The 27,229-nt window shown below is 40.0% G+C and overlaps 2 protein-coding genes across 3 annotated transcripts; one reads left to right on the top strand and one right to left on the bottom strand.

Moving 5' to 3' along the window:
• The first annotated feature begins 17,941 nt into the window (after positions 1-17,941).
• On the top strand, positions 17,942-21,314 carry LOC144713531 (shikimate kinase 3, chloroplastic-like). 2 transcript variants are annotated; one of them, XM_078588122.1, is made up of 10 exons: positions 17,942-18,338; positions 19,089-19,147; positions 19,240-19,294; positions 19,377-19,449; positions 19,529-19,616; positions 19,926-20,008; positions 20,098-20,227; positions 20,694-20,772; positions 20,859-20,923; positions 21,070-21,314. In XM_078588122.1, the coding sequence occupies exons 1-10, from the start codon at positions 18,098-18,100 to the stop codon at positions 21,139-21,141; spliced, it is 945 nt and encodes a 314-aa protein (XP_078444248.1). In that variant the 5' UTR covers positions 17,942-18,097; the 3' UTR covers positions 21,142-21,314. The 2 variants fall into 2 exon arrangements, with proteins under 2 accessions (XP_078444248.1, XP_078444247.1); XM_078588121.1 differs by having other exon boundaries at positions 19,234-19,294.
• A 200-nt stretch (positions 21,315-21,514) lies between these two features.
• Positions 21,515-26,844, bottom strand: LOC144713530 (beta-D-xylosidase 4-like). The gene is made up of 6 exons (XM_078588120.1): positions 26,244-26,844; positions 24,779-25,060; positions 23,828-23,997; positions 23,106-23,203; positions 22,271-23,038; positions 21,515-22,193 (listed from the first exon to the last, which is right to left on the bottom strand). Exons 1-6 carry the CDS (start codon positions 26,649-26,651, stop codon positions 21,619-21,621), a joined length of 2,301 nt encoding a protein of 766 aa, XP_078444246.1. The 5' UTR covers positions 26,652-26,844; the 3' UTR covers positions 21,515-21,618.
• Positions 26,845-27,229: the final 385 nt, after the last annotated feature.

Here is a 27,229-nt window from a genome sequence, read left to right as displayed (position 1 = left end):
GGATCCTTACTATTTACATATGACTATACGTACTATAAATCACCCATCTGTTGATTTGATTAATGTGTGGAATAATACAACGATCTACAACTATCCCTTGTGTCGTCTGACCTCTCATCTCTCATCTCCTTGTCTCCTTCTCTCTTCTTCTCTCTGATTCTCTTCTACATCTCTCGATCCCAATTCCCTGCACGATTGAGAATCTTCAACAGGAATCAAAATGTTGAAGGAAAAGAAACGAAACGCGCTTTCCAACGTGCTTGATAAACTGTCAGTCTGTCATTAACGGAAGTCTGTTATTTCCTGAAGTACATGCTGAAGTATAGGATAAATATGGATGGCACATGAGGAAAAGTGATATTCTGCTATGTAATGCATGTTATTGTCTAAATGATGTATAAATGCAAAGGTACTAATAGAAATAGTTCTTTGTCCGTTTTCCCAAGGCCCTTAGTATTTTTCGAGTCTTTGGATAATCTATCTATTTTATTTTCAGGAAAAAGGATAAATATCTTCCATGTGTTCATCCCTCTGACAATAGGTAATGTTCTGGTCATAGTACGACTATGAGCATGTTTTCAAAATGAATACATTAGTTTGTAATACATACCTTTAGAAAGGAACTGGGAGACGAAAATAATTTATGGATCAGTAAAGCCTAACTAGATACATATTAAGAAAGTGTATAACACATAAGGAATGGAAGCTGCGATAAAGTTTATCATGATTTATTATAAATTTTCCACTTCTTTCTTATAAGATCATTGAAATTATCCCATTCGAAGGCCTCAACTTTTTACCATCAAACAATAAATGTCTCAACCGTCAACGCATGCATCCAAAATGATATCAACACTAACATCAAATAATTTTATTTATAATTCATTGTTGAGGTAATCAAAATGAAACCAGCTCCAACACAATATCGAAGAAATCATAATATGCTCCGTTATATTAATTATTGGTACATCTAAATTTGGTCTATTAAGTCACCTTGTTCAAATATATTTAAAATGCTTATCTAATTGAATTACCAAATATCCCTCAAATTTATTCCTCTAAGAATTAATACATCACAGTTCCATAAATTTTACATGTAGCATCTCTTCCCCTACTCTCAGCTGTATCAAAAGTTATGTTCGTAATGAAAAGCATTATTAATATCCACAATTCCTTTTCGATGTACTTCTCATTCATATGATTTATAAAGTAGGGCATTAATTTAAATAATATAAAATCAGGAAATAATAATTTTGAATTTATATTTTCTTAAACTTGGTTCTCCTTGCCCACTACCCTTCTCTTTTTTCACTCATTCTGTATTGATTCTAATATTTTATTTTAGATTTATCTATAAAGATCAGTCCCAACTAAGAATGAAAAAACTATTTTAGATTTATTTTATTTTTTATTTTCTTTAATTCATTTTTTGTTTTTTTTTGTTTTTTCTTGTTACATCTCTGTTGATATTCCAACAGGTCCATCTCTCAGTACCATATGGATGTACTTTGGGTTCGATGCCTTGGTTCGGCCATGGAAAACACGTTCCATGGATGCGAAAGCGTGTCGATCGATTCACAATCGATCTTTAAAACAAAACATTGAAAGTACCTTTTGGGGAACTTGTTCCACCCTTGATTTTGCTGCTCCGAGATTGTTCTGAAACTGTTCACGTGTTTGGCCTCTAGAAGTATCCACGCAATCACTAGGCGCTTGGATCTCCGCCTCTTCTTGTTCAACTCTCCTTGGAGAATCGCTCCTTGGTTGATGTAGAGAATGAAGAAATGAGAGGGCTCTCAAGTCAGGCTTGCATGGGTGCTTAAAATGAGACCCCCTTCCCTCTTTATATTTCACTTAAGTTTTTTCTCAGAAAACCCTACAAAGTAAAATATATCCACCAATGCCCTTATGACCTTGTGCGTGTGACCCTCTAGTCCCATGTATTGTTCTAGTTAATAACTTTAATGGCCCAATAACATTTATTGACCGACATTATTAATTAACTACATCAACATATAGATTAATTAAATAAGGATCGATTTAACCCAATCGATAGGTTAAGTTTTCAGCCCGTGGGGTGCCAAGCTACACCTTGTGCTCTAGAAGATACCGAGTAGTCTCAAACTTTCTCATGGAACCTTTAACGTCCTTGGTTACTATATATGTATAATCCATCATCTTCGTGAGACTCTCGAACGACTTAGGGTATGGTTTATCATCAAACCCTAATCCATCATTCGATTAGTACTGATGCGTAACTAATGTAACACGATCGAGTCGACCTGTCACGTCATACCACAGGGATTGAACAATATGAAGACGTCAACAGTGGGATAAGATGCATGCAAATTTAATTTGGAAATTCAACAAGAAAACGTAGCGTGAGACTGATACGGGGTGTGGTTCAGGTGACGACACCGAGGAGTGTTGATCCTTGTCCAGGCTCCCAATGATCTGTGAGCTCAGCTCAAGGGCCAGAGACGTGAGGGACGAGTTATTGTCCTACGGTGTCTATACCATCGTAATCAACGAACTAGTCCAACACCGTCAAGAACGAACCTATTATAAGACGGTGGCAAATCCTATGTGGTTAACAGCAGATCACTCTGGACAGAGGAGTAGACGGAGGCCAGTACTAGAAGAGATAACGATACTGCAAAATAAAAGGGAATTACGGGATGGCGAGAAGTAACCTGAGCAGGAGCTATCAGACTCTATAGACGAAGCAGGGCCATGAGGGTTGATTGAGAAGAGTGCACGTCTAAGAGAGCCGTCAACCGTTGACGAGAAACACCAGGGATGGAGTTTAACGACCAATCTGCTCTCCCACGCATGTATAGCGCAGCCAACTCCCAGAACTCATGGCCAATAGTAGAGGCCCGATCCCGCTATTGTGTTGTGTTCACACGGGTGACCAGCGTGGCGCAACTACGGTGCAACCCAGTCGAGCCCTCGTAGGCTGGAGTGACCTAAGAGCGCAAGTCTATGTTCCCTAGTCCCCTTGTCTGGTCTGACAGGTCCGGTGTGACGTCAATGTAATCACGATAGAGCCTCGTGGAATCGAGATGACCGTAGGGGCTGGTTAACGCCCTGAATCACCTTGTACTAGCCTGAATGGTCTCAGACGATCGTTATCTACAGAGGTCATGGACGTTGCAAGTGATCCCCAACCATGGATCGCCCAGTCAGGCTCGTCAGCAAGCAAAAGCAAGCAAGACTGCTCAGGAGGAAGGAGAATCATTGGTGGAGGGATCGGAGGATCGCCTACACAGTTGCCACGCCAACTGTGAACAGGTTAGTTCTGCCAAAATCGCTCACACTTTCGATTGGATGGGTGAAGAACCATGCGCAAGGTGGACTGTTGTTAGTGAGGAGCCACGCGACCATGGTTGCAACTGGTGAAGAGGGGAGTGGGAAGGAAGAGGAGCGGCACCAGTCAAAGGGGAAGCAGCGGGGACTAGGCGGGTCGACCTTGAGGGCAGCAGATGGAAAGGGGAGGGGTTGGTAGTTCGTCAGGAAGCCAGAATTCTCCCCTCCAAATGAGAACGTCAGGAAAGGTGTGAGAAGGGAGAGGATGAGGCAGTAGTGAAACCCTAAAAAAAAGGCGTTAACTCTTTCTTTCTTTCAAACAACAAGTCTGATCAAAACGATGTCGTCCCCTTCCCTTTATAGTGAACGAAGAGAGGGCGAGGAGGCGGGTCAAAATTGCCCTAATATGCTCCTTTAGGGGAAACAGCTTAGTGGGCTCTCCCCCCCTCTAAAGGATATTTTAAGAGGAAAGGAGTCAAGCATAGCTTCCCCCCCTCAACAGGGTAAACAAAAGACATAAAATTCTGCAATCTCATGGGGGAGGCCCATACATACACACACAGGAGGGGGCCTCCCTACAGTCCACCGGTGATGAAACAAAGCTGGCAATGCGAAGAGGAACCTCCGTAAAACCCACGAAGGACCTCCAAAAAACTGTAAAACTGCACGAATATGAAATAAAACAACACGATGTGGATGCAATTTTAAACCTGGTAGTGGATGTTTGGATCCTTCACGTTGGCTCGGGCTCCACGACGAGGCTGATGACGAGTCAAGGCGTGTTCAGTGGGATGGTCCTCCATCAGTAACGGGGATCATTGGAGAACGCCTTCTCCAATATCCTCCCTACCCTGGTCACGGATTTTTCTGCATTGTCTTCCTCGAGTCAATCTCCTCTTATACCGAGGGTGGATGATCCCACCTTGACCACTCAATCGTCTCTGTAAGCTTCTTACTACATCCGATCTATAATTTCTTTGAACCCATGATTAGAGGCTTGTAAGTCATAGTCATAATGTAGTCGTCCACTCATGAGATCTCCTTGGTGTCTCAAGTTAGTGGATAAATTATACAACCGTGACTTGAATCAACCTAATTGACGTTTAGGTATATTACCATTTAGGGATTCGTACGGATCAATTTAGTGAACTCTTTCTCCAAAGAGCACCCACTATCTGTCCTTAGTGTCGCCACGTTAATTGCTATAGGATCAGCTATACTTATCGTATAAGTAGGATCAGCTAGTGCTATTCTATCCAGATAATTCGATGTCTATTTTGACTATCCATCGAATGGGAATATTTAGAATACATGTTTACAGACTAGTGATCACTGTATTATGATCTCATCATAATTCACTAAGTCATTGCACGTATTCATTGACTTCATTATAAACATCACATGGAATAATAATGAACGCAAATATTTTATTCAATGAACTTAAATAAACATGTTAGTGTGATTGGCTTGAGGGCCACATAATATCCATCATGTACAACTCTTGAAACCAGAACCATACTTTTAAATTTTCAGTTTCTAAATTGATTTCACATTTTTATTTAAAATTATTTTTCAAGCAAATTGGGTCATCATCATTAGCTTTAGAGTTATGAGATGTGTTGCAATATAATACTCAACTATTTATAGTCGCTAAGGATTAATTTTTTATTCTATGATGAGCATTAATTCTCTTGTGTGCCTGTAATAGAGTAATAGAAACTCATATAATCCCCCCAAGTTATCTCTTTTAAAGAGAGACAAATGGATTGAACATTATTATCAAAAAATTGTTGTTATTATCTGGAGAGAGAGACAGATATTTAGCCAGTTGGCTATTACATTTATCATGATCATCTAAACAACAACATCTTAGTTGGTTATGTTTAATTGAATAATGGTCATTTCACCTCTCACCAATGAGAATTTATTGATAACTTTTCACTATATGTTTTATATATAATGAAAATTATCACACAATAATTAGGAAATTCAATCCATATATATAGTTATTGAGTCAGATCATATCTTTGGATATCAGTAATAAAGCCTAATTAAAGAATTAAGAAAAGAGGATAAAAGTATATTAGAATGATGATAATAATAACAATATAATATATAAAAATGGAATTTATGAGGTAATAATAATAAAAATGGAAGCTCAATAATTAAATAAAATAAAATATTAGTGTTAATAAGTGAGGTTGTCTCTTTAGGTATGAGATATAATATCTGATGAAAGAATTAGAAAAAATGATAAAATGTATATAAAGATGATAATAATATAGTAATAAGTAAATTCTAATATAAAATATACGTTATGAGATAATCAGAATAAAAAAGGAATTGTAATAATTAGATCAAATAAAATATTGGATTTAAAAGAAGATATTGATAAAATCTGCAAGAAAGGTCTAAAAAGCCAACTAATGCTCTGGATACGACATGGTATTATATCATGTGGTGTTGAACCATTTCAGTACCGCTGCCCACAAGCCCTCTACCTCAAAGGCTGGACACATCTGTCATAACAGACATGAATCGAAGACTCTAGGGTACCGGCAGAACCGATCTTTATGTATGCCTCTATAAATAGGTGTACACACATATTGTAGAACAAATGAGATATATATAGTAGTCTTATGTTATTTCTTCGTCATCTTCTTCACGTCCACATAACTAATGCTTCAGTTAAGCATAATCTTGATCTTATCTACCTATAGTTCCTTCACTTATTCATCAAGGGAATTTTCAGTTTAAAATCATTAAATCTTGAGCATCTCCCCCTCACCTCTATCAGTCACCCTTTCATGGCCAGCTCCTCTTGTCAAGTCACACTATAGCAGTAAGGCGGCATTAAACAAGAAGCGACACCTGACGTCAATGGTGGCACCTGTCATTTTGGCTTCCCTCTCATTTCCTTAAATGCACACCATTTCTTTAGACCGATAATGTTGGAGTTGATGGGACTCTCTCCTATTCTCGTTACATCTGAGTCTTTTCTATACTTTCTCTCTACTAGTTATCTTTAGATATGATATCAGAGCATTAAGGAGTAATTTATTTCACCGACTGCACCCGTGTGTCTGTGGGAGTATCATCCCTATAAATCTACAGACCACCTAAATTTTTTCATTATCGATAACCCCATGAATGTATATCAAGCTCACCATAAGTACTTATCTGATTTGTAAGTACCAAATAGTTCCACTGTTAAGTCAGAAGGCTGGGGAGGATATCTTTTACACCCACCTCCACCTAAGGAATGTGATACAGACAATGAAAGAACCCCCCCCCAAAAAAAAGAGGAGTGGTCAATAGGTTTTATCCATTATCATTGTTTTTGCAACCAACTAACATCTTCCTATGATCTCCGGCGGCATTAATACAAAAGAGGCATGAGATAGACTCATCACTGAGCTCTCCTCTACATCTGAATAATGTATTATGGATTTAAATTCAAGTTTTGAGACCATTAATAAGGTAATAAATATCTATATAATTACTCTAATAATTTTTTCAATCTTGTTAGAGCTGGTGTATACAGTGTTGAATGCACAATCAAGTTTGTCTTCCTCATGAGCCTTGGTAAAAGTTTTTGTCCCTTTCACATTGGTATCAACACTCAAAATGAGAACCTCTCTTTTGATGAGCTGATCGCATTACTTGGATCTAAAGTCTCGCTAGATTATTATAGGAGTGATGAATAAAATCTTGAAGCTCTAGTCGGCCCAAGGGGAAATCAAGTTCAAGTCTCAGACTCTAGCCAAAGAGTTTGTTCAAGGCATAGTTGATTGTGGGGAGTAAATCGTTGTGTTGTTCACCATCAGCTGAGTATATTCAATCCTCTTCAATTATTACTAGGATGACCACCACCACAAGCCTACACATTTGTTCTCTGAGGACCTATCTTTTCACCCAAAGACAAAAACCAACTTTCTACGCACATCCTTAGCATAATCTCGCATACTTTAATAGTTATGCCAATCATCAGCTCATCTCAAATTTCAAAAGTCTACAGGTCTCATTCCATATGGAGGCTCAGAGAGGGTCTTTGTGGGTGATGTCTCAAGTTTAACCATTAAGTCATATGGTTCCTGATAAGCATGGATTTGTCGTTCCATACATTCATTAAAATGCCATTTAATCTGATACTTTATCATTCGATCATGAAATTATGCCTATCCTTGACATAAAATACTGCATTTATATGAATTATGCATTTTACTTCCTTCATGCATCATTTTTTACATGTTATGTTTTATTTTGAGAAACTAACATCATTTGACTTCTCTGAATTCAAATGGTTTATTTCTCACAATTTTAATGACAATTTAGATGCAAGGGATAGGAAGGCGATTGAAGTGTGGGAGCAATGATGGTGCCTAAGAATCCAATGCATTAGTCAAAAGGAGTGCCACGTGACAGCAAAGCCCTGTCAGCTCAACACGTCAGAGAGGCACTTGTGCATCACAACACAGTGAAGTCTCTCACATAAGCAAAATGAGCACAAGCCAACTTGGGGAGCACGCACATACGGTGCACAAGAGAGAGGTAGGGAGTGCCTTATGCTCAATTTTGAAAGGTATCTTATGGTATTTAATTTATAGATGAAAACGTACGAAAATTCTCCAATATGGGATTAAAGCATATGGTGTTCGCTCTGATCGGCACCACTGATCCGAGTCATTGGATCGACCAACCGTCGGTTCATCAGATCCGATGGAGCCATTTTTTGGACTTATGGATGGCTGAAAGAGGAGCATATCTGACCATTGGATTGTGATCCAATGGTCACAATCCAATGTGTGCCATGGCTTTATTTTTTAAAAAGAAAGCTGTACACGTTTTTAGAGCAATTTTTTGTGATCTAGCAACCACGATGAAATGCAATGGCTGCTCTTCTCTGGTAAACCCTGACACTCATCAAGGAGATAGATCGTCCGATTGCAATCGGACAACTGTAACTACTAAAGGCTATCTTTCTTACATATTATAGATGATGATGGTAAACCATCCTAGCGCAATCATCGTGATCAAACTGATGGAAATATATGTGGCAACTAAGCCAATCATACATTCCACATCTCGTTCCATGTTCATTAATAGAACATATGCATTATAGTGCACGTGTAATGCTTATAATGAAGTCTGTGAATACATGATCGGACTTAGTGAATTATGATGAGATCGTAATACGGAGATCACTAGTCTTTAATCATGTGTTCTAAATATTCCTATTCGAAGGATACGCAAGAAGGACAATGAAGTATCCGGATAGAATAGTACTATCTAGCTGCACTCATATGATGAGTATGGCCGGTCCCGTAGCATTAGTGTGGAGACACTAAGGATAGATAGTAGGTACTCTTTAGTGGAAAGAGTTTACTAAATTGATCCGTACGAATCCCTGAATGGTATTATACCGAACTGTCAATCAGGTTGATTCATGTCACGGTTGTGTAAGTGGTCCTTAGACCTAAGACACCAAAGACGTCTTGTGGATGGACGGTTGTACTGTGGCGATGGCCAACGAGTCTCTAATCATGGGATTCTAAATGGTCTTAGTTCGGGTACATCAAGAAGTTCACGAAGATGATTGAGTGGTCAAGATGGGATCATCCACCCTCGGTATAAGAGTTGACAACTTAAGGAAGACGATGCGATGAAGTCCTTGGCCAAGGCAATGAAATATCGAAGAAGAGTTCTCTAATGATTTCTGAATGCATTAGTACTAATTTGGATGACCGATTAGGGTTTGATAGTTGAACATACCCTAAGTCGTTCAAGGAGTGTCAAGTGGATGACGGATTACACATACACGATAGCCGATGATGAATGGGTTCTATGAGTGAGTTGATATACACTCCTTTGTATCTTCTAGAGCACGAGGTGTAGCTTGGCACCCCACGTTTGGAGACTCGACCTATCGATTGGGTTAAATCGATCCAAATTAATTAATCTATGATGATATAGTTAATTAATTTGGAAGGCCAATAAAGGTTATTGGGCCATTGGAGTCATTAACTAGACTGATACATGGCCTAGAGGGTCACATGCAAATGGTCTTTTGGACGTCAAAAGATATACTAAAGTTGTTGGGGTTTTTAAGAAAAATACCCACTTAGGATAAATAGGGGAAGGCCCTGAACGGAACTCACCCAGGCCAGAATTGTTCAAGGGCCTTTCCCCTTCTTCTCCCTTCTCCTCACACCCCTCCCCATCCTCGATGTGATCGGGACGACATAACGACGCCAACGGAGAAAGAACGGGGCTCGTTAACGAGAAGGAGGAGACCCAACGTGCCGAGGATTGTGTGGATGCATCTAGAGGCTGCACATTTGAGTAGCTCGACTCGGCTCACTCCAGGATCCAAGAAATCATAGGTGCGATCTGTGTAAAGGTACGTTGTTTCAATGATTGAATGATGTCGTTCGATTCATTCAAGTCTTCTGCTGCGAATCATTTCAAATTGTTCATCCAGATCTAAGGCTCTAAACCCAACACAAACAACCCACATTGAAGCCACTCACCAAGTTAAAATTTGGGACTCTTTCATGCCTAATAGGAGCGCAACATGTGTCCCATCATCGGTGGATCATTAGATCAACTGATCAAACGGCTCATAAACGCCTACGTTAAAACCTTAATGACTTTTGATCCTCTGTTCCGATTGGGTTCAAAATTTTTATAGAACTTATCTACACCATGCTCTTTCAACTGGTATGGTTTGATCATGGTTTTTCACTTTAGTTATTTTTACAAAAACTATAATGACCAAATTTTTCGTCTAACTCTATGTAGACCCTATAAAAACTGACATTTTCTCTCTCCTTAGTGCTTTTTGTTCTTCCCTTTCTACCAGACTACCAGAAGGTGGAGGAGAGGTCAAAGGCCCATTCTCTTCATTGTTTGATGCATAGATAGTGTTGCAGAAGCAATAACAAGGGAAGGGTGGTGACTGGGGCAAGCCGAGCATCAGTCGGCCTAGGACTGGTGCAAATCAGAGTTTTTGTGTGTAGGTTTGGATCTGGATTTTATTTCTTGTCACTTGATGGATAATGTGAATGTTATTTCTCTCTTAGTTTAGTGAAACTAATCATCGCAATTCAATTATACATCTCAAATCATCACCTCTTTTCTCTCTTTATCACCTCTCCATCAGTTCACATTTCTACCATCAAATTCTCTCCAAACCCCACATCTAACATTTAGTTACATATTAATTACCCTATATTAATCTTTGCCACCCTCTCAACTTCATAGTCATTCATCTCTCACCTAAAATCACCCCCATATAGTTATATATATTTCTATATCATCACTTAGAAATTGGTTATTCTCATTACCCAAGATCCTTGAGGATCAACCCTTCGTTACACACCGTACTAAGTGACGATTATAAATTTATTGTATTACACTCGAACCACAACAATGATATAATTTAAAAACCTAACATTCGAGTACATTAGTTCCCCCTCACTTTCCTCAGTCTTGAGGATTTTCATCCCAAAATGGGTAGCATATACAAAGGATTTCTAAAAATTAATTTTATATTCATAATCTTAAAATGGATACAAATAGATATGTGTAATTTCACAGGGATTATGATTGAATAAGATTGGTTGACTAGTTTGACCCATCAAAACTGATGACACAACATTAAATGAGATGGTGTCTTTATATCTCAGTACAATGTCTGATTTTTCTCAGCCGCTGATCAACACCAGCGAGCAAAACTAAAAAGTCGAGACTGGAATCACGGCAATATCTTGACCAACCACTTTAGAATCTAAATAAAGCAAATTTATCTGAATTTTTAGAATGGATGATAGATTACTAAATCACATAGAAAAATTACACTTAAATGAAAGGCATTGAATGCATTGTAGAAAACGTTAATGGGTGTATTTAGTCTCAGCCATGGGATGCCTCCCAGCTATCATTTTTTATGTCTAAAATGCCATTACTAGCTGATGCCAAGAGTGATCCTCCCGTCCATTTGACCAACAGATTAAGTAGGTGCCCTATGTGCCAACCCAATTACGAAGTCCACATTGGATTGTGGGCTGCAAAAATAAATTATAACTTAAGATTCAAATATTAATAATCAGATAGTGATAAAATTCAGGTCATGATATACGTACAAGTCAATTTGTCTTTCGAGGATGAGCACCTTAAGCAAAAATTAGACCATTCAAATCTCAACTATAAATGATGTTAGGAAAAGGATTTTGATGATTTAATATAATAGATATTAAATGAAATTAATTAAGTAGTTGAATATAGTTGTAATATATAGACATTTATATATTAAATAGATAAATATGTGATGGAGTATATTAGGGATAATAATTTTATAATTAAGGTAGAAGCCCAATAAGACAAGGGAAATTGGAGCCATTTGTATTGTTTTTTTTTCAACTTTTGGAGCGCCCACTCTCTCTCTCTTTTTGGAAAAGCTGTGATCTCTCTCCTCAACTGATTAGTTCTTGAAAGTTGTGGCTGGCTGTGAAGAAATTCAAGGCTGGTGAATCTCATCATCTGCATGATTGGGAATTCTGATTCTTCAAGAAATTCCTGGTTAGATTGTTCCATATTTTATTGATTCAACAAATCATTGATAAATTTCAGGCGCCTATTTCTTGATTTTGAAATTGATTTCAAGGTTCTTGAAATTCATTGATTTTCAGAAGTTAGAATCTCAAATCAAAATTTAATCATTCATAATTTGAAAATTCAATTTTGATCTTGGATTTTCTGAAATCTAAATAACAAATTAATTTCGGTTTCTTGATTGTGTGAAATCAAATCTAAAATCTAATTGAAATCTTGTTGGATATATATTAAAGATTAAATTGCTTTTACTACATAATTAATTGATATAAAATTCAATTCGATTTTGAAGTTTGCTATTATTTGAAATCATATAACAAACTTTCTTTGACTTCTTGATTTTTGAATCTATTGACAGCTTTAAATCGATTTGAATTCATTGATTAATTGAAATCAGTTTTGAATTTGATTTCAAAATATTGGAATAATTTCAGGCACCCTAATTCTGATTGGTTTTAAATAAATTTCTTGAAAATCAGTGTTCTTCAGATATAACAAATTCAATTCAAAATTTATCCATTCATCTTTTACATTTGAATTTGAATTTGAATTTTGGATTGTATGAAATCTAAATAACTATCTAAATCAATTTATTGAATATATTAATTTAGATATTGAAATACATTTGATATCTCCTATATATATATTTGATCAGAATTGATATAACTGTTTGATTTGAATTGATATATCTTGATTACATTTGATCAGATTTGATACAAGTGTTTGATTTAAATTGATATCATCTAATTGCATTGGATCAGAATTGATATAACTGTTTGATTTGAATTGATATTTCCTAAATCACATTCGATCAGGATTTACACAGTTGAATTGTTTGATTTAGTCTGATATCTGCTAAATCACGTTCGATCAGGATTTACACAGTTGAATTGTTTGATTTAGTTTGATATTTGCTAAATCACATTTGATCAGATTTACTATAGTTGCTTTATTTGAATTGATATTTGTTAATCACATTTGATTTGAGTTAAGACAATTGATCTTTTAATTTTGATTGATCCGATTGTCTACTTTGAATATTTCTGATATTAGTAAACATCAATTGATCTCGTCGGACTATCTTATCACAATTGAGCAGATTTATTACCAGTTGATATTATTTTAGATTTTGACTGCATTTGATTATATCTATTGGTAGTTGAAATTGATTGACATTTGATACACTGTTTGTGACTTGAAATTGGGAAAATAGAATTCAGAATAAAACTAGGGTTAGGAGAAAAGTTGACCTAAGGTCAACAAAGATGTTGTCATCATATTGCCTTTCAGGGAAGTGCACTAAAGGGATGAAGATCATATCCACTTGGACACGGGAAGGAGGCCAGAGACGAGAGGACTTCGTCAGCACAGAGTGGACTGAGGGGGAGGCTCAGAACGCTGCTGGAAGCTGAGAAGGCACTCGATTGAGGTTGAGGGAGACGTCGGCACCGAGATTAGTGCAAGCGATTATACATCACAAACAGTTTTTTTTTACTTTGCATTTGCCAAAGTGATTAGTGGAGTCAGGGCGACTCCTCAGGCAAGGCGTGGCTGTAGTAAGGGCACTTTAGTGCCCCAAAGCAAGGTAAAAATTTATTGTCCTTCGAGTGAAGTAAGAGAGATTTAAACAAGGAATCTATATAAATAAAAAGAAGAACTAATTCACCCCCTCTTAGTTCAACAAATAATTGAGAAACAAAAAACAAAGTTGTGAGAAAAAAAACCATAATGGAAGGAGAGAAAACGTCTTCTCATAAAAAAACACTTTTAGCATTTCTGAATCAGGATGTTATCTCCTTTGCATTTAAGAGAGCATCTCACAAAACCCTAGCATTTTAACCATATATTTTGATGTTGAATATAGGTTTCCTCATAGGTAAGTGGAATTACTGTGTAGTTTCATGTTCATTATTATTGATATTGTATAAATGGTGGTTTTAAATAATAATCCCACACATAGTGTGATAATGCACTTCTAAAATTATGTTTATTTTTTTAACATAACTGCCTAATATTAAAAGTGTGAAAAAACATTTCCACTTATTCATGTTTCATTTCATTGAAGGAAAGTAGTTATAATGAGAGAAAAATGATTGTTATATGGCATTATTCTTCAACAAATGAAACGTGACATTTCTAAATCCTAAATAAAAACCTCATAGTATTTCCCATGAAGGTTTTGGAATCTTAAAATTACAATGTCAAATGGCATCTATATAAACTATATCTAGAGATCGAATGAGGGGTTTACATAGAAAAAATTGTAGATTCTAGAGGATGAAACAAGTATAAAGAACAAGATAGAAAGCCTAAGTGAGGAAAATGTGGGCAAAAGCAGATGAAATGGATAGGGATGATGGAAAAAATGTGTTCTAAGTTCTTATAAGGATCATGATCATTTTTTAGCCCCCAATGCTTCTTATTCAAATATGATCATTATGCTTTTCTAGAAACATGCATTTTTATCTTTGTAGTAAAAGGATGGACTTTTCAAAATACTTACATACACCAGGTTGAAGAACCATGATCCTAGATAACACTTTTACCATTGGCTAACTGCTTCTAGAGAACTTTCGGAGTGAGGGAAAAAGAGTGATGAAGATAATACTTCCATGAGCATGAGTACTAAAATTTCCTTCCACTAATTCTCGATGTCTTGATGGATATTATGTGGTTGTCAAGCCAAATCACACTACCATGTTTTATTTAAGTTCATTGAATAAAATATTAGTTCATTATTATTCTCATGTGATGTTCATAATGAAGTCCATGAATCTGTGCAATGATCAAGTGACTTACGATGAGCATAATACTGTGATCGCTAGTCTTTAAATATGGATAGTTGAGATGGACATAGAATTTCAATGAACCATCTGATCCTACTTATACATAAGTATATTTGATCATGTGACTGTTAGTGTGGAAACACTAAGGAAAAATAATTGGTGCTCTTTGGAGAAAGAGTTGACTGAATTGATCCATAGAACGTCTGAATGGTATTATACCTAAACGTCACACAGGTTGATTCTTCTCACAATTGTATAAGTGATCCATTGGCCTTAGACACCAAGGACATCTCGTGGACGGACACAATGTGTTGACTACGACTTACGAGTCCCTAACCACATGATTAAAATGAGCCAACGCATGGGTGTAGAAAGAAGCCCACGAAGATGATTAAGTGGTCCAGATGTTATCATCTGCCCTCGGTATAAGAGGAGATTGGCTCAAGGAAGAAGATGCAGCTAAATCCTTGGCTAGGGTAGTGAAGATATTGGACAAGGTATTCCTCAATGATCCTCGTTATGCATTATTACTAATCAAATGACGGATTAGGATTTGATGATCAACCATACCCTAAGTCGGTCAAGATTTTGGCGCGGTGGAAAGATTATACATACATGATAACCAATAACGGTAAAGGTTACACAAAAGAGTTCAAACCCAAAAAAAAAAACCCTACTCAGTACCTCCTAGAGCACAAGGTGTAGCTTGGCCTCCCATGGGTTAGAAACTTAACTTATCGATTGGGTTAAATCAAGTCTTGGTTAATGAATCTATATGTTGATATAGTTAATTAATAATATCGACAAGTAATTTTTGTTGAGATAATTTTGTTATTAACTAGATTGATACGTAGGCCTAGAGGGTCACACATATAAGATCATGGGGGCATTGGCAAATATATTTTACTTTATGGGTTTTTCAGAAAAATCTTAAGTGAAATATAAATAAGGGAAGGGGCACCCATTTTAGGCCCGTAGGCCAGCCAGAGATGGGTGCCCCCCTTCTTCCATTTGGGTTCTTCTCCCCTCGTCCAAGAAGAGACTTTTCATGGTGAGAAGATCTACAAGGTTTTCAAGAAGAGTTGAAGAAGAAGAGAGGAGATACAAGATAAACTTGATCGCGTGGGTACTTCTAGAGGTCCAGCACATGAACAACTTCTGAGAAATCTCAATGGGAGCAAGTCAAGGGTGGACTGAGTTCCCCACAAGGTACACTTTATGTATTATGCTGTACAGATCGATTTGGATCGATTAATGCTTTTGTTGCATAGAAACTAGTTTTCTATCATTCAACAAAGGCACCAACACCCATCATTTCTATCCATATCTTTTATGAATGGTTGAGCCCCCTAGACTTGAATTTTGTGTTCCCCTTCATGAATGAAGTTACAAGGTTAAGTGGATGATCCAAGTTTTGGTCCACACCTCACAAACTGCTACTATGAATCCCAACACAAAAAAATTATCTTGTATACCCCAGTACCCTAATGATGTGACTTTATACTCCCATGTGATCTCACTTAATTCCAATAAACTTATGTTCACATGGCACTATGAAACATTCATCATTAGTAAAATTTATTGCCTTCTTAGAATTCAAGAAAAGTTATTTTGAAATCTAAATAATATGGAAAAGTTTTATTCATGTAAAGTTCTGGAATACTCAACACAATCAATAAAATGGTAATTGATCCAAGTCAGGAATGTTCAAATTCATGGAATTATAAAAATATTTATCATTTTATCACTCTGCTCCTAAAGCTGTAACTTAAGTTGTTTGCTCCATTTGCTTTTGAACTTAGAGCATATGGGCATTGGCCTGGGATGGGGAAAGTGTTTGAGTTGCCATAAGGGACATAATATTAATCTTTTGATTGTGGTCTACCTAGATTTTTATATTGCATCTCTTCTTTGTTTGATACATTAGTGAAAACAAAAGAACCCCTTTCTTTTTTGGTCATGAAGTGAATTAGTTTCATATGTTATATGACATATCGTCATTTGTGAGCATTGATATACTATTCAACCAACAATAGAAGTAACTCGTTCTTGGTGTACGCATGTAGCCATTGACTAAAAGTAAAATCTAGAAAAGGCTGCATCTAAATCCTTTGAAACAAGGGACCCTGGGAGAGAGAATAAAGAGGGAAAAATGTCAATGTAAACTTAGAATTGCATTTGTCAATCCATCCATCATATAAAAAATGCACATCACAATATTAAGAGTGAACTATATGAACTAAAAGTTGCTAGAGGAAGATAAATTGCAAAAAAAATAGAGCAAGTAATCCAGTTCCGGCCTTAAAATCTGGAGGATGACTGGACGTGGATGACCTAGAGCATGGACACTAGTTTTACTTGTGGAAGGGCATCAGTTAAACGTATGGTTTTACTTTACTTACTCATATCCCCCATAATCCACACGGGAAGCCTTAAAGTGATGCGTGCGATGTGGGGCTCTTGTGAAGATAAGTGCAGTACAGGTTGACAGGTCTCACTCCACTGCATTACCATGCCCATGTAGTGTAAAATGCACATCAAACCGAACTTGTGTGGTGAAATATGATATACTATTTGGGTTAGTCTGTTGGGTCTGGTGAATTTAACCAGTCCCTATTTCCCCTAACTTAACCCATCAAAAAATGCATGTCTTAGGTAGTTTAGTATTTGATTGGGTTGACTAATCATTCTGACCTGATTAACTGACCTGACCACCTGACTCTACCAGTTCAACCCAACCACTTAGTATTTATTATTTAGATTGGGTTGCTTTCAATTCTTGTTTAACGGGGTAGTTAGGGACAATACGCAATCCTCTCGTCTACCATGGTGGCTCATATTTCATTAACCATAGTTGTTTGACCTACAAGAACTTCTCCTCTCACTTATCGAATGTTGCTTCAGAATACCAGTATCCGATATCAGGATCCAACACTTATAAAGGCTGGTATCAAATTTTGGTTACTACAATACTGATACATGGATTTAGAATATACATTGTCGTCATCTGGGACACGGGAACATTACACCTAAACAGAAACTAGATATGGAGATTTCTCAAGAGAATCAGCTCCCCAATTTTTATAATTTACTTTTCCATATTTCTTCAACCCCCAGAAACACTAAGTTAACAAGGGTATACTAGTAACAGTACATTTCAACCAGACCCAAGATCGCACGTGCGGGTGGACCGAACACACGTGGGACCGTCTCCGCTCTCTTCTCCACCTCTTCCCCTATCCACCGTGCGGAGCCACCTACTCTGCTCCTCAAACCTTTGGAATTTCGCCCAATCTTTTACGTTTCTTAGCGATTTCTGACAAATTCCGCTGATGGGTTGGTTTGTATAGCGCCGATTTAGCGATTTGTAATGTGGGTATAGAGTTGGTATGGAGTCTAGCGTCGCCGCTATCAGGTTTGAGCTTTGTTCTTCGATTTCGTGTAAGAACATCGGGGCCGTGAATGTCCCGCCGAGCCGTAGAAAGTTCCATAATCCTCAGAGATGGCTGAATTCGGAGGATTCTTGGCATCTGGGGAGGATCAGCTTCAGGAATTCGAACCGTTCTATCGTTGTTGATCGGATTAGGCGTTCTGATGAGAGACTTCGGCCTCTGCGCAGGAAATCCCGAGGCAAGACGTCTTTTCGGATATTTCTGGTCTAGATTCGAATTCTAATTGAATGATGAAGAAAATTTGAGTTGAAAGAACTTTTTTGGGATTGTTTCTATGTTGAGGAATTCGTAACATCAGGATGCCCATTATTCGATTCTTTGCGATGTTCCATTTGTTTCGTTGATATACTAAGTTGCTTCGTTGGAAAAAATTCAGCAATTGATTTTTCAAAATACTGGGTCTTCCATTTCAAAATTTCGGGTCTTCTTCATGAAAGTTTTCCTTTTAAATGTTCTGGCTTTGGCTGTTCTCTCTCTGTATTGTAATATAATTTGTGAGTCTTCCAAACTTATCAGCTTTTACCGTGCATTTAAGTTTCAAGATATTTTTTTCGATCCATCCGCGTGCCAATATAACTAATATTTCCGATGTTGATAGCCTTTTATGGAGGTTTATTTCGCGTACATACTTCCTCTGTTTCTCTTCGACGAAATATATCTATTTTTCAATTTTCGTTGCGAAAGGGCACTAAACAAATTTTAGACGTTAATTTTACCTGCGTAAGGGTTGCAGCAGATGCAGCTGTGAAATCAAGTTTTCAGTGACTGCTCTTTCCTGCTAAATAAAAAAAATAAAACTCCTTTATATCTTCAAAAACGTCAGGTGCATGCGATTGATAAAAAGTTTTCATGATTAAAATAACATCGAATTTTCCTATTTTATTTGGGATCTGACGTCGTTTTATTCTTTTCTAATTGTATTTTTCAGTGTCAGCGGTTGATTCAGAGATCATCCATGCTGCAGTTGACGAAGCCATTGTTCTCAAGGTGCCGCAAAATCTCTAAAACTGTTTCAAATATATTTTCTCCTTTTTTTGGTCTAGACGTTGCTTAAATAATTAATGTTAACATAGCTGCAGAATAAGGCTGAAGATCTTGCCCCGTACCTAAGTGACCGTTGTATTTACCTTATCGGTCAGTTTCTGTTCCATATTTTCTATCTATTTTAGTTTTGTTCTGCAGGAGTGACTTAAGCTTCATTTCATGCCAATCGCAGGGATGATGGGCTCTGGTAAATCAACGGTCGGGAAGATACTTGCAAAAGCATTGGGATATTCCTTTTATGACAGGTCTTCTAAATTTCATTCTGATTATCAATACCCATATTTTTTATTTTTTGACATTTTCATTATTCTCGAGTGCTTTCAGTGATAAACTAGTGGAGCAAGCAGTGGGTGGGACGTCTGTTGCTCAGATCTTTAAGCAGTACAGCGAGGCCTTCTTCAGGGACAATGAGGTACTTTCTCTGTTAAAGTTCTCTCTTCCCAGTTGCAGTCATGTCAGAAATTGATGCTCAACTAGTCAAGATTAAAGCGCATACTGAAGAATCTTGCACTTTTACCTCTGCATTAGCATTTTTATCTCTGCCTGCTAAATATGGGGGAGGGGGGGAAATTGGCCTACTTATTCAGCCAGTAGGGAGATACAGGTCTGGTGAGATAAGCTCTTAACAAGGAAATTATCCACCTTTTCCTGTCAAATACTCTTCTTGACGTTTTTGAAACCAAAATTTTCATGTTTATGTTGTTTAATTCTCTTTTTCTAGACTGAAGTTCTACGAGACCTATCTACAATGCGCCGGCTTGTCGTGGCAACTGGAGGAGGTGCCGTGATTCGCCCAATCAACTGGTACTAGAAAACTAGCTCTCTTGAAATATGCATCTCACAAAATTGGGGATGATTGATGAAATCATAATTGCTTCCTGGGCTAATTCTAGGAGCTACATGAAGAAGGGTATTACAGTGTGGTTGGATGTCCCTTTGGAGGCCCTGGCAAGCAGGATTGCAGCAGTGGGGACTGATTCTCGCCCGCTCTTACACCATGAATCTGGTGACCCGTACACGCAGGTTTGAAATTGATACGATCATTAACCCCTGTAGGGTTATTTTGGCTTCTTTTTAAATGTCTCCCGTTAAATAGTGGTATCCCAACCCTTCAGGCATTGCAAAAAATTGAGAAATTAGGTAGGGTTGGTTCTCTTGTCCATCTACGGACTATCTTGGTCCTATCCCTCCAGTCCTCGTCTGTTGCCTTACCTGTGACATGATCCCAAATCTCTCAGGGGGTATTTTAGTAATTCTCTTCTTGAATGTTGAACTTCAAATAGGGGAAGCCCTCCTTGTAAGAGGGAAGTCAATGATCGAGGATGGGTTAGGTTCCTCAGTTCAGCTCAACCTCCCTCTTCTGTCTCAGTTCCTTCCCTTCCATCCTTAGCAATCCCCAGCTCTTATATCCTTCTCTTCTTACCCTCTCTCATTACCAAATTCTGGATTGACGATGATGAATTTTTCATGGATTTTTTTATCTCTTCAGGCTTATGTGCGGCTGAGTAATCTATTTCGGGAGAGGGCAGACGCTTATGCCAATGCGGACATCAGACTTTCCCTTGATTGTGCGTCATAAAAATTCTTATCAAATATACAGTTTTTCTGTGAACTATACGACCTGTTGACCACCTCTTTTTCCTCTGATTCACAGATGTTGCGACCAAGCGGGGCCTCGGAGATGTCTCCTCACTCACACCCACTGCCATTGCAGACGAGGTCTTTCTCTCTCTCTCTCTGTATCTCTCTGTACATATATAAACATGTATTTCTGTATATATATCTGTATGAATCTATATCTGTATTATTTTTTGTTCAACTTATTTTTCTAAATATTAACTATTTTGTCTCCTTTGGCTGAGCAGGCAATAGAGGGGATGAAAATCTTCATGAAGAAGACTCCCATGCAGGGACGGCTCAAAGATGATCAACCCTGAGGACAAATGCACTATAAGTCTCTCCTCTCTTTGTCTGTGTGTCTCTTTCTCAGTCCTACTTGTCTATTGTGAGCAGGCTAAAAATGCGAATCTCACTATACCTCATCTCTTCCTCTATTTAACTTGTAAACTGTGATTAATTTCTAAATGTACTGTCAACCTGTTCCAAGCTAGATCCTGGAGCAACTTTGCAACAAAAAATAAAATCCCCAACCCGATGGGTCCAATCAGGTGCTACCACGTGCTGAGACTAAAATGAGCCAGAGACACAGACTTACCACCAGATCAGAAATAGAGGGAGGACTTTTTTAAGAGAACCCTCGTCTCTCTCACCTGTCACATGTGACTAGAGACAGAGGCTCGAAGAACAATATGAATGTCAGAAATATTACTCAATTAGCTCATCTGCATCCCCAGATCGCCATTAATTAGGCATCGGAACCACTTATTCATACCTTCTCTCTTCTTACTATTATCTCAAACACTGATACTCAGAGAATGCTGCAGAGAACCAACGTGAAGCAGGTGGGCACCCAGAGGCACCTTCCTCACGCCATTCTCATCCACAACGGCCAAGTCCCGGCAAACATCAACCTTGAAAACCACCTCCCGCTGTTCTGCAGGTGCAAGATAAACCTTGTTGAAGCCCAGCAGCTGCCTTCTTGGAGACCCATGCACCGCCGGCGGCATGGAGAACAGCATGACAGTGTGCCCACCGGCTGCTTTGCCGGCATTCCTCACCCGCAGCTTCACCTCAAAGTCCAGCCCACGGCAGCCATTACCATCAAGCTCCACGGCCAGGCAAGTACGAGCCCGGCACGTGTGTCCTGGATCCAGCCCCACGGCTATTGTCTTCGGTGGTGTTTGAACCAGACTGTGCTTGTACAGCGAGTAGCTCAGCCCATCGCCAAAGTTGTAGACGACATCACCAGTGTAAAACCGGTGGGTTCTACCGGGATAACCAGTTGACAGGTTTGGCCTCATGTTCATGTCAGTCATGGGGACCTTCTCAGTGAAGGCCTGGGGGTACCATGTCACTGGCAAACGGCCACCTGAAACCGGAAACCACTGGTGAAGACGAGAAGAGAACGTCCATCATTGTAGATGAAGGCTGGCTGGTTGAGCTTACTTGGATTGTAGAGGCCGAAGATAACATCGGCGATGGCGGCGCCTCCCTTCTCGCCGGGGAAGCCAACCCAGATGATGGAGGAGATTCGATCGTCATTCTTTGCAAAGGTGATGTCGAAAGGCCCACCGGACATAACGACGAGGACGACAGGACCTTTTGCTGCCTTCACCACCTCGGAGATGAGGACCTCCTGCTGGCCTGGGAGTGTAAGACTGACTCTGTCGAGGCTCTCTCTTTCAATTGTCTGGTCACTGCCGACGATGAGGACAGTGGCGTCGGCCTGAGCCGCTGCCATCTTTGCTGGCCCGAGCTGGAGCCCAGCAGCAACACAGGCTGCAGAGGCACATCCAGGCTGGTAGTACGTTGTCGCGTGTGCCGCCAGGCCCTGCAGCGGTGTCACCAGCCGGCACGGCGAGCCCTCGTAGTTGCCGAGCATGGCCTTGGAGGCATTGGCGTTGGGGCCAATAACAGCTAAGGTCTTGATGACGGAGCTAGAGAGAGGAAGAGCACCATTGATGTTCTTCAGGAGGACAACACCCTGGCGGGCGGCATCCACAGCGAGCTCTTGGTGCTCCAGAGAGCACACGTCTTTTGCGCCGAGCCCACCGAAGGGCCCCTTGGCCGGATCACCATTGTAGAATCCAAGCCGCATGAGAGTAGCAAAGTTATGGGAGATGGCCAGGTCAACGTCGGATTCCTTCAGAAGACCGTTGACCACCGCAGCTTTGGTGTGTTGACCGAGGAAGGAGCCACAGTTCAGGTCAAGACCTAGCGGAGAAGAAGATAGATTAGAGTCTTCTGTTTAAGGAGAAAGCTTTGGCCCGGCAGAGCTCACCAGCAAGGACCGCCTTTGCGGCAGCCTCCTCTGGGGACTTGGTGTAGTGCTGGGAGTTGTGGAGAACGTCCACAGAGTCACAGTCCGAGACGATGTATCTGCAGGGACAACACACTCGACGTTAAAATCTTCGAAGCGGACACTAGCAGGGCTTTGGAGTCGCCAGCTGCTCCACGTTGCTGTTATCAACCCTCGTTTACAATGGGTTGATAATTTTTGAATGGACAGTTGATGGAGCAGACGGCCTGCGTCAACCTCAACAATCATTTCTGCTAAAATTTAGCTCAAAAATCATCCGCAACCTCATCCCATACATCAAGCACCATTGAGCATGATGATGTATTTTATGGGTAAGAAGCTTGCCTCTAAAACCCTAAAAGAAGAAACTAGAAGGGTTTGGGACTTGTCAACTGTTGCAATAGGTTGAGAAATTTTGGATGATGGGCAGTCGATGGGGAAAATGGCATCTGCCAACCATCAACAGTCATTTCTCCTAAACTTTAGTTCAGAAATCATCAACAATGCCATCATCATATCAACATTATCCAAAGTCATTGACAATAACAATGATGATGATGGATATCTTCTAAATCCACAGATGTATGACGATGATATTGGTTGTCGCTGAAATTGACTTTGTCAATGAATGTAAGTCACTCATCAACCGGAGGTAACAAACCCCAGTCAAACTGGGTTAGGAGGAGAGGAGAGAGGGGCCAAACCCATTGAGCTTCCACTCGCCGCGGATGGTGCCAGCGAGGAGGACAGGGTCGGCGCAAGTGGGCACGCCGTTGACCTGGTTATAAGAGCACATAACGCTTGCGACATTGCCGTCGACGATGCAGCTCTTGAAAGGCGGCTGGTAGGTGTCATCCATGTCTTGCTTCGTCACCTATGCCCATAAAGAGTCATCGTCATCCAAAAACCCGTCATCGCCTGCATCTCTAGTTGGCAGTCACGACTTTGTCACCATCATCCACCCACCACGCTATGGCATTGTGAACATATACGTCACCCCATTGTCATGGATGTTGACAAAGTCATCAGACTGTCAGGGACACTAAGTCAACTACCCGCGAAACTGTCAACAACACCCCTCAAAAAGCTAAAGTTGAAGGTTCTGAACCCCACAAGCTACTACAGACAATGACGACGGTGACGGCGACAGCTGTTGACCCCTGCCTCTGTTTTACTAACCCGATTGCCATGGACACGTACAATGTCATCACACTTAATCAACGTCATTGTCAAATACCCTTGAAACCATCAACGCCAACCATCAACAAGGGTCGATGAAGATGACAGAGCCAAACCAAACAAAAGGATGTAGAGGACGAATTTGACTCGTCATCGTCATCCTGACAAGGACAAATGACTGGAAAATCATTGGCTGCGACAGCATTTGACCCCTGCCTGTCTGTAAGGGTCAACCCTTTGTCATGGACGTTGGCGATTTTGCTCACCATACAGGATGCAGTCAATGTCATTGTTGACTATCCTTGAAACCGTCAAGGTCAACCATCCACAAGGGTCAATGAAGTCAACCTTGTAGACAAAGTTGACTGTGGAGAGCCCTACAAGCTGCCACAGATGAATGTCAATGAAGATTTAATCATCGTTACTCGTCATCGCAGTCAGCGGTGGCGGCGGTAGCAGTGGCGGAGGAGAGTTACCAAGGAATTGAAGGAGTAACGCTGGACTCCTTTCCAGTTGTCGACATCGTAGGCGGTGTAGTGCTTGCAGCAGGCGGCAACTTTGAGCATCGCGGGGTCGTCGGAGGATTGAAGGCCTTGGACATAGTTGACGGCGTACTGGCTGGCAAGGAGAGGGTCTTCTCCGGGGGTCTCCTGTCCACGTCCCCAACGTGGGTCTCTGAATATGTTCACATTTGGGCTCCAGAAAGTCAGCCCAGCCAGGCCCAAATTGTACATGGCCCTGGCCTCCGTCGACACTACCTGCCACAGATCAATGGATGAGAGAGAGATACATGCATGGCCGTTTGCTATTCTGTCTCTAACATATCGATAAGTTTAGCTAATTCATAAAACCGGAGGCAGATTCTGTCTCTAACATATCGATAAGTGGTGCAGGGATAAGGTTAGGTAGAGAGATATATGTAGATAAATGTAGAGATTCATCATCCTGTAGTACAGGAAATCGTTCCATGACATCCATATTTCTCTCACTTGCCATCATAGTCGACCTTTGAACAAAAATGGAGAGAATTGGGGAAGGAGATGATTAGAATGAAGAGTGCAGAGAGAGAGATGCATGCATAGAAGCATAATACAATAATGTAGTAGGTGGAAGCATTCAATGATGTCCATCTCGCTGTCTTCAAGATAGCAATGTAGAAAGCGGGAGGCACATGAAGATTTGTATTGCGAGGAGCCAGGATGAGAGATAAATGCATCTAAACTGTAGAGACACAGCATACCATGATGTGAGAGATTGTTCCATGATATATATCCTTCCTCTAGTTTATCACGGTGGCCAATAATAAATGCCGGGGAGAATAAGAGATGCCGACGATGAGAGAGAAAGAGGGGCAGAGAGATACATGAATACATCTGGCGAGCCAATATCGTTGACTAACGTTAACTGAGAGAGAAAATTGGAGTTTGAAAAGATGAAAGAGAGAACGTTCAGTGGGGAGAGATATCATGATATGCTTTGGCTTCTGCGTAGTGCGAGAAACTGTTCTATCATATCCATCTCACTATCTCTCACACAACTACTAAGTCAACTGTCGCGGAAAGCCTGGGACACTTTCAGAGAAGAACGATGCGAGAGAGAGACGGGTGGGAAGAAAGATTGAGAGTGCTGGGCAGGAGAGAGAAAGAGAGAGAATTAGTAAATATCTTTCTTTACTGACTAGCTCCGCATCATTATTTTTTTCCACTTCTGGAAAGAGAAAACCAATGCGTAAACTAACAGACGAGAACAGCCCTAAAGATAAATGCAGGTAGAGAGATGGAGAGAGAAAAGAGACCCTACGAAAGAGAAAAATCCGGTCAAGGAAAGAACCCATTGCAGAAAAACGCAGACCCATATCAAGAAACAATATCAAAATGCAATCGAAACCAAAGATTCGACGAACCGACGAGATTAAGAACGTCTTCTTAAGACAGAACTCACCTTTCCCATGGCGTAGAACAAGGTGGTATTGAATGAGGCGGCGATATGTATGACCTGAGGAAAGCTAGTCGCGCCAGGAACAACAGCGGAAAAATGAGTACCCGGGCCAACGTAAGAGACGCCGTGCAACGCCTCAGACCACCACTCATAGCTTGGAATTCCAAGCCGAGCAACAGCGGGATTCTTACTAGCCAAAAACCCGACTTTCTCATCTATACTTAGTCGAGAAATCAAGTCTTGCACTCTCTCGTCTATCCCCAGAGATTTGTTGCAGAAACCGAAGTTAGCCGCTTCAGGGGTCTTGGATACGTCGCAGGAGAATGCTGCTGAGCTTTGAGAAGAGACTTGTACTGGAAACGACGCCGTTGCCATTAGAACAGCGACAAGGAGGAGTGGAAACGGCGCCATCTCCTCGTCACCTTGAGTGAGGGAGAAGGAAAGGGTAGAGAGAGAAACGGGAAAAGGAAATGGCAAAGCAGACTCTCTCTTTTTTTTCGGGTTCTTTGCGAGTACTTATGCTCTTCTCTTCTCTTATTCTCTCTATCTATCTCTCTAACTACCCATCTCTGGAAACATTATCTTCCTGTCTCTCGAGAGGCATTTCTCTTTCTCTTTCCATATCTCTCTCTATCTGTCTCTAGAAGTACTCTCTCCCTTCCCCTCTAGAAGTATTTTTCTCTCTCTCTTAAATATTTCTCTTTGTCTCTCATCTATCTGAAGAATTTCTCTCTCCTCTCTTTTTCTCGCTCTCTCTAAAGTTCTCTTTTTTCTCTCTTCCTCAAGCTCTCTCTTCAAACTTGGAAGGCTCTATCCTCTCTCTCTGTCTCTCCCTCTTGAAAGTCTCTCTCCTCTCTCTCTCTGTCTCACTCGCTTGAAATTCTCTCTCCGCTCTCAAACTCTGTCTCACTCACTCGAAATTCTCTCTCCGCTCTCTTACTCTGTCTCTCTCTCTTGAAATTCTCTCTCCACTCGGTTACTCTGTTACT

Source organism: Wolffia australiana, chromosome 16, assembly GCF_029677425.1.
Source record: "Wolffia australiana isolate 7733 chromosome 16, ASM2967742v1".
Lineage (NCBI taxonomy): Eukaryota > Viridiplantae > Streptophyta > Magnoliopsida > Alismatales > Araceae > Wolffia > Wolffia australiana.
The sequence above is the reverse complement of the archived record's forward strand: the minus strand, read 5'-3'. Positions and strand labels throughout refer to the sequence as shown.

What these genes read in the sequence shown, in the direction of transcription:
- LOC144713531 (XM_078588121.1), top strand. Translation starts at nt 18,098, where the DNA reads ATGGAGTCTAGCGTCGCCGCTATCAGGTTTGAGCTTTGTTCTTCGATT. An exon ending in GTGATTCGCCCAATCAACTG is followed by an intron (nt 20,009 to 20,097) that starts GTACTAGAAAAC and finishes GGCTAATTCTAG; the next exon opens with GAGCTACATGAAGAAGGGTA. An exon ending in CATCAGACTTTCCCTTGATT is followed by an intron (nt 20,773 to 20,858) that starts GTGCGTCATAAA and finishes TCTGATTCACAG; the next exon opens with ATGTTGCGACCAAGCGGGGC.
- LOC144713530 (XM_078588120.1), bottom strand. Translation starts at nt 26,651, where the DNA reads ATGGCGCCGTTTCCACTCCTCCTTGTCGCTGTTCTAATGGCAACGGCG. An exon ending in TGTTCTACGCCATGGGAAAG is followed by an intron (nt 25,061 to 26,243) that starts GTGAGTTCTGTC and finishes GATCTGTGGCAG; the next exon opens with GTAGTGTCGACGGAGGCCAG. An exon ending in GTTACTCCTTCAATTCCTTG is followed by an intron (nt 23,998 to 24,778) that starts GTAACTCTCCTC and finishes TTATGGGCATAG; the next exon opens with GTGACGAAGCAAGACATGGA.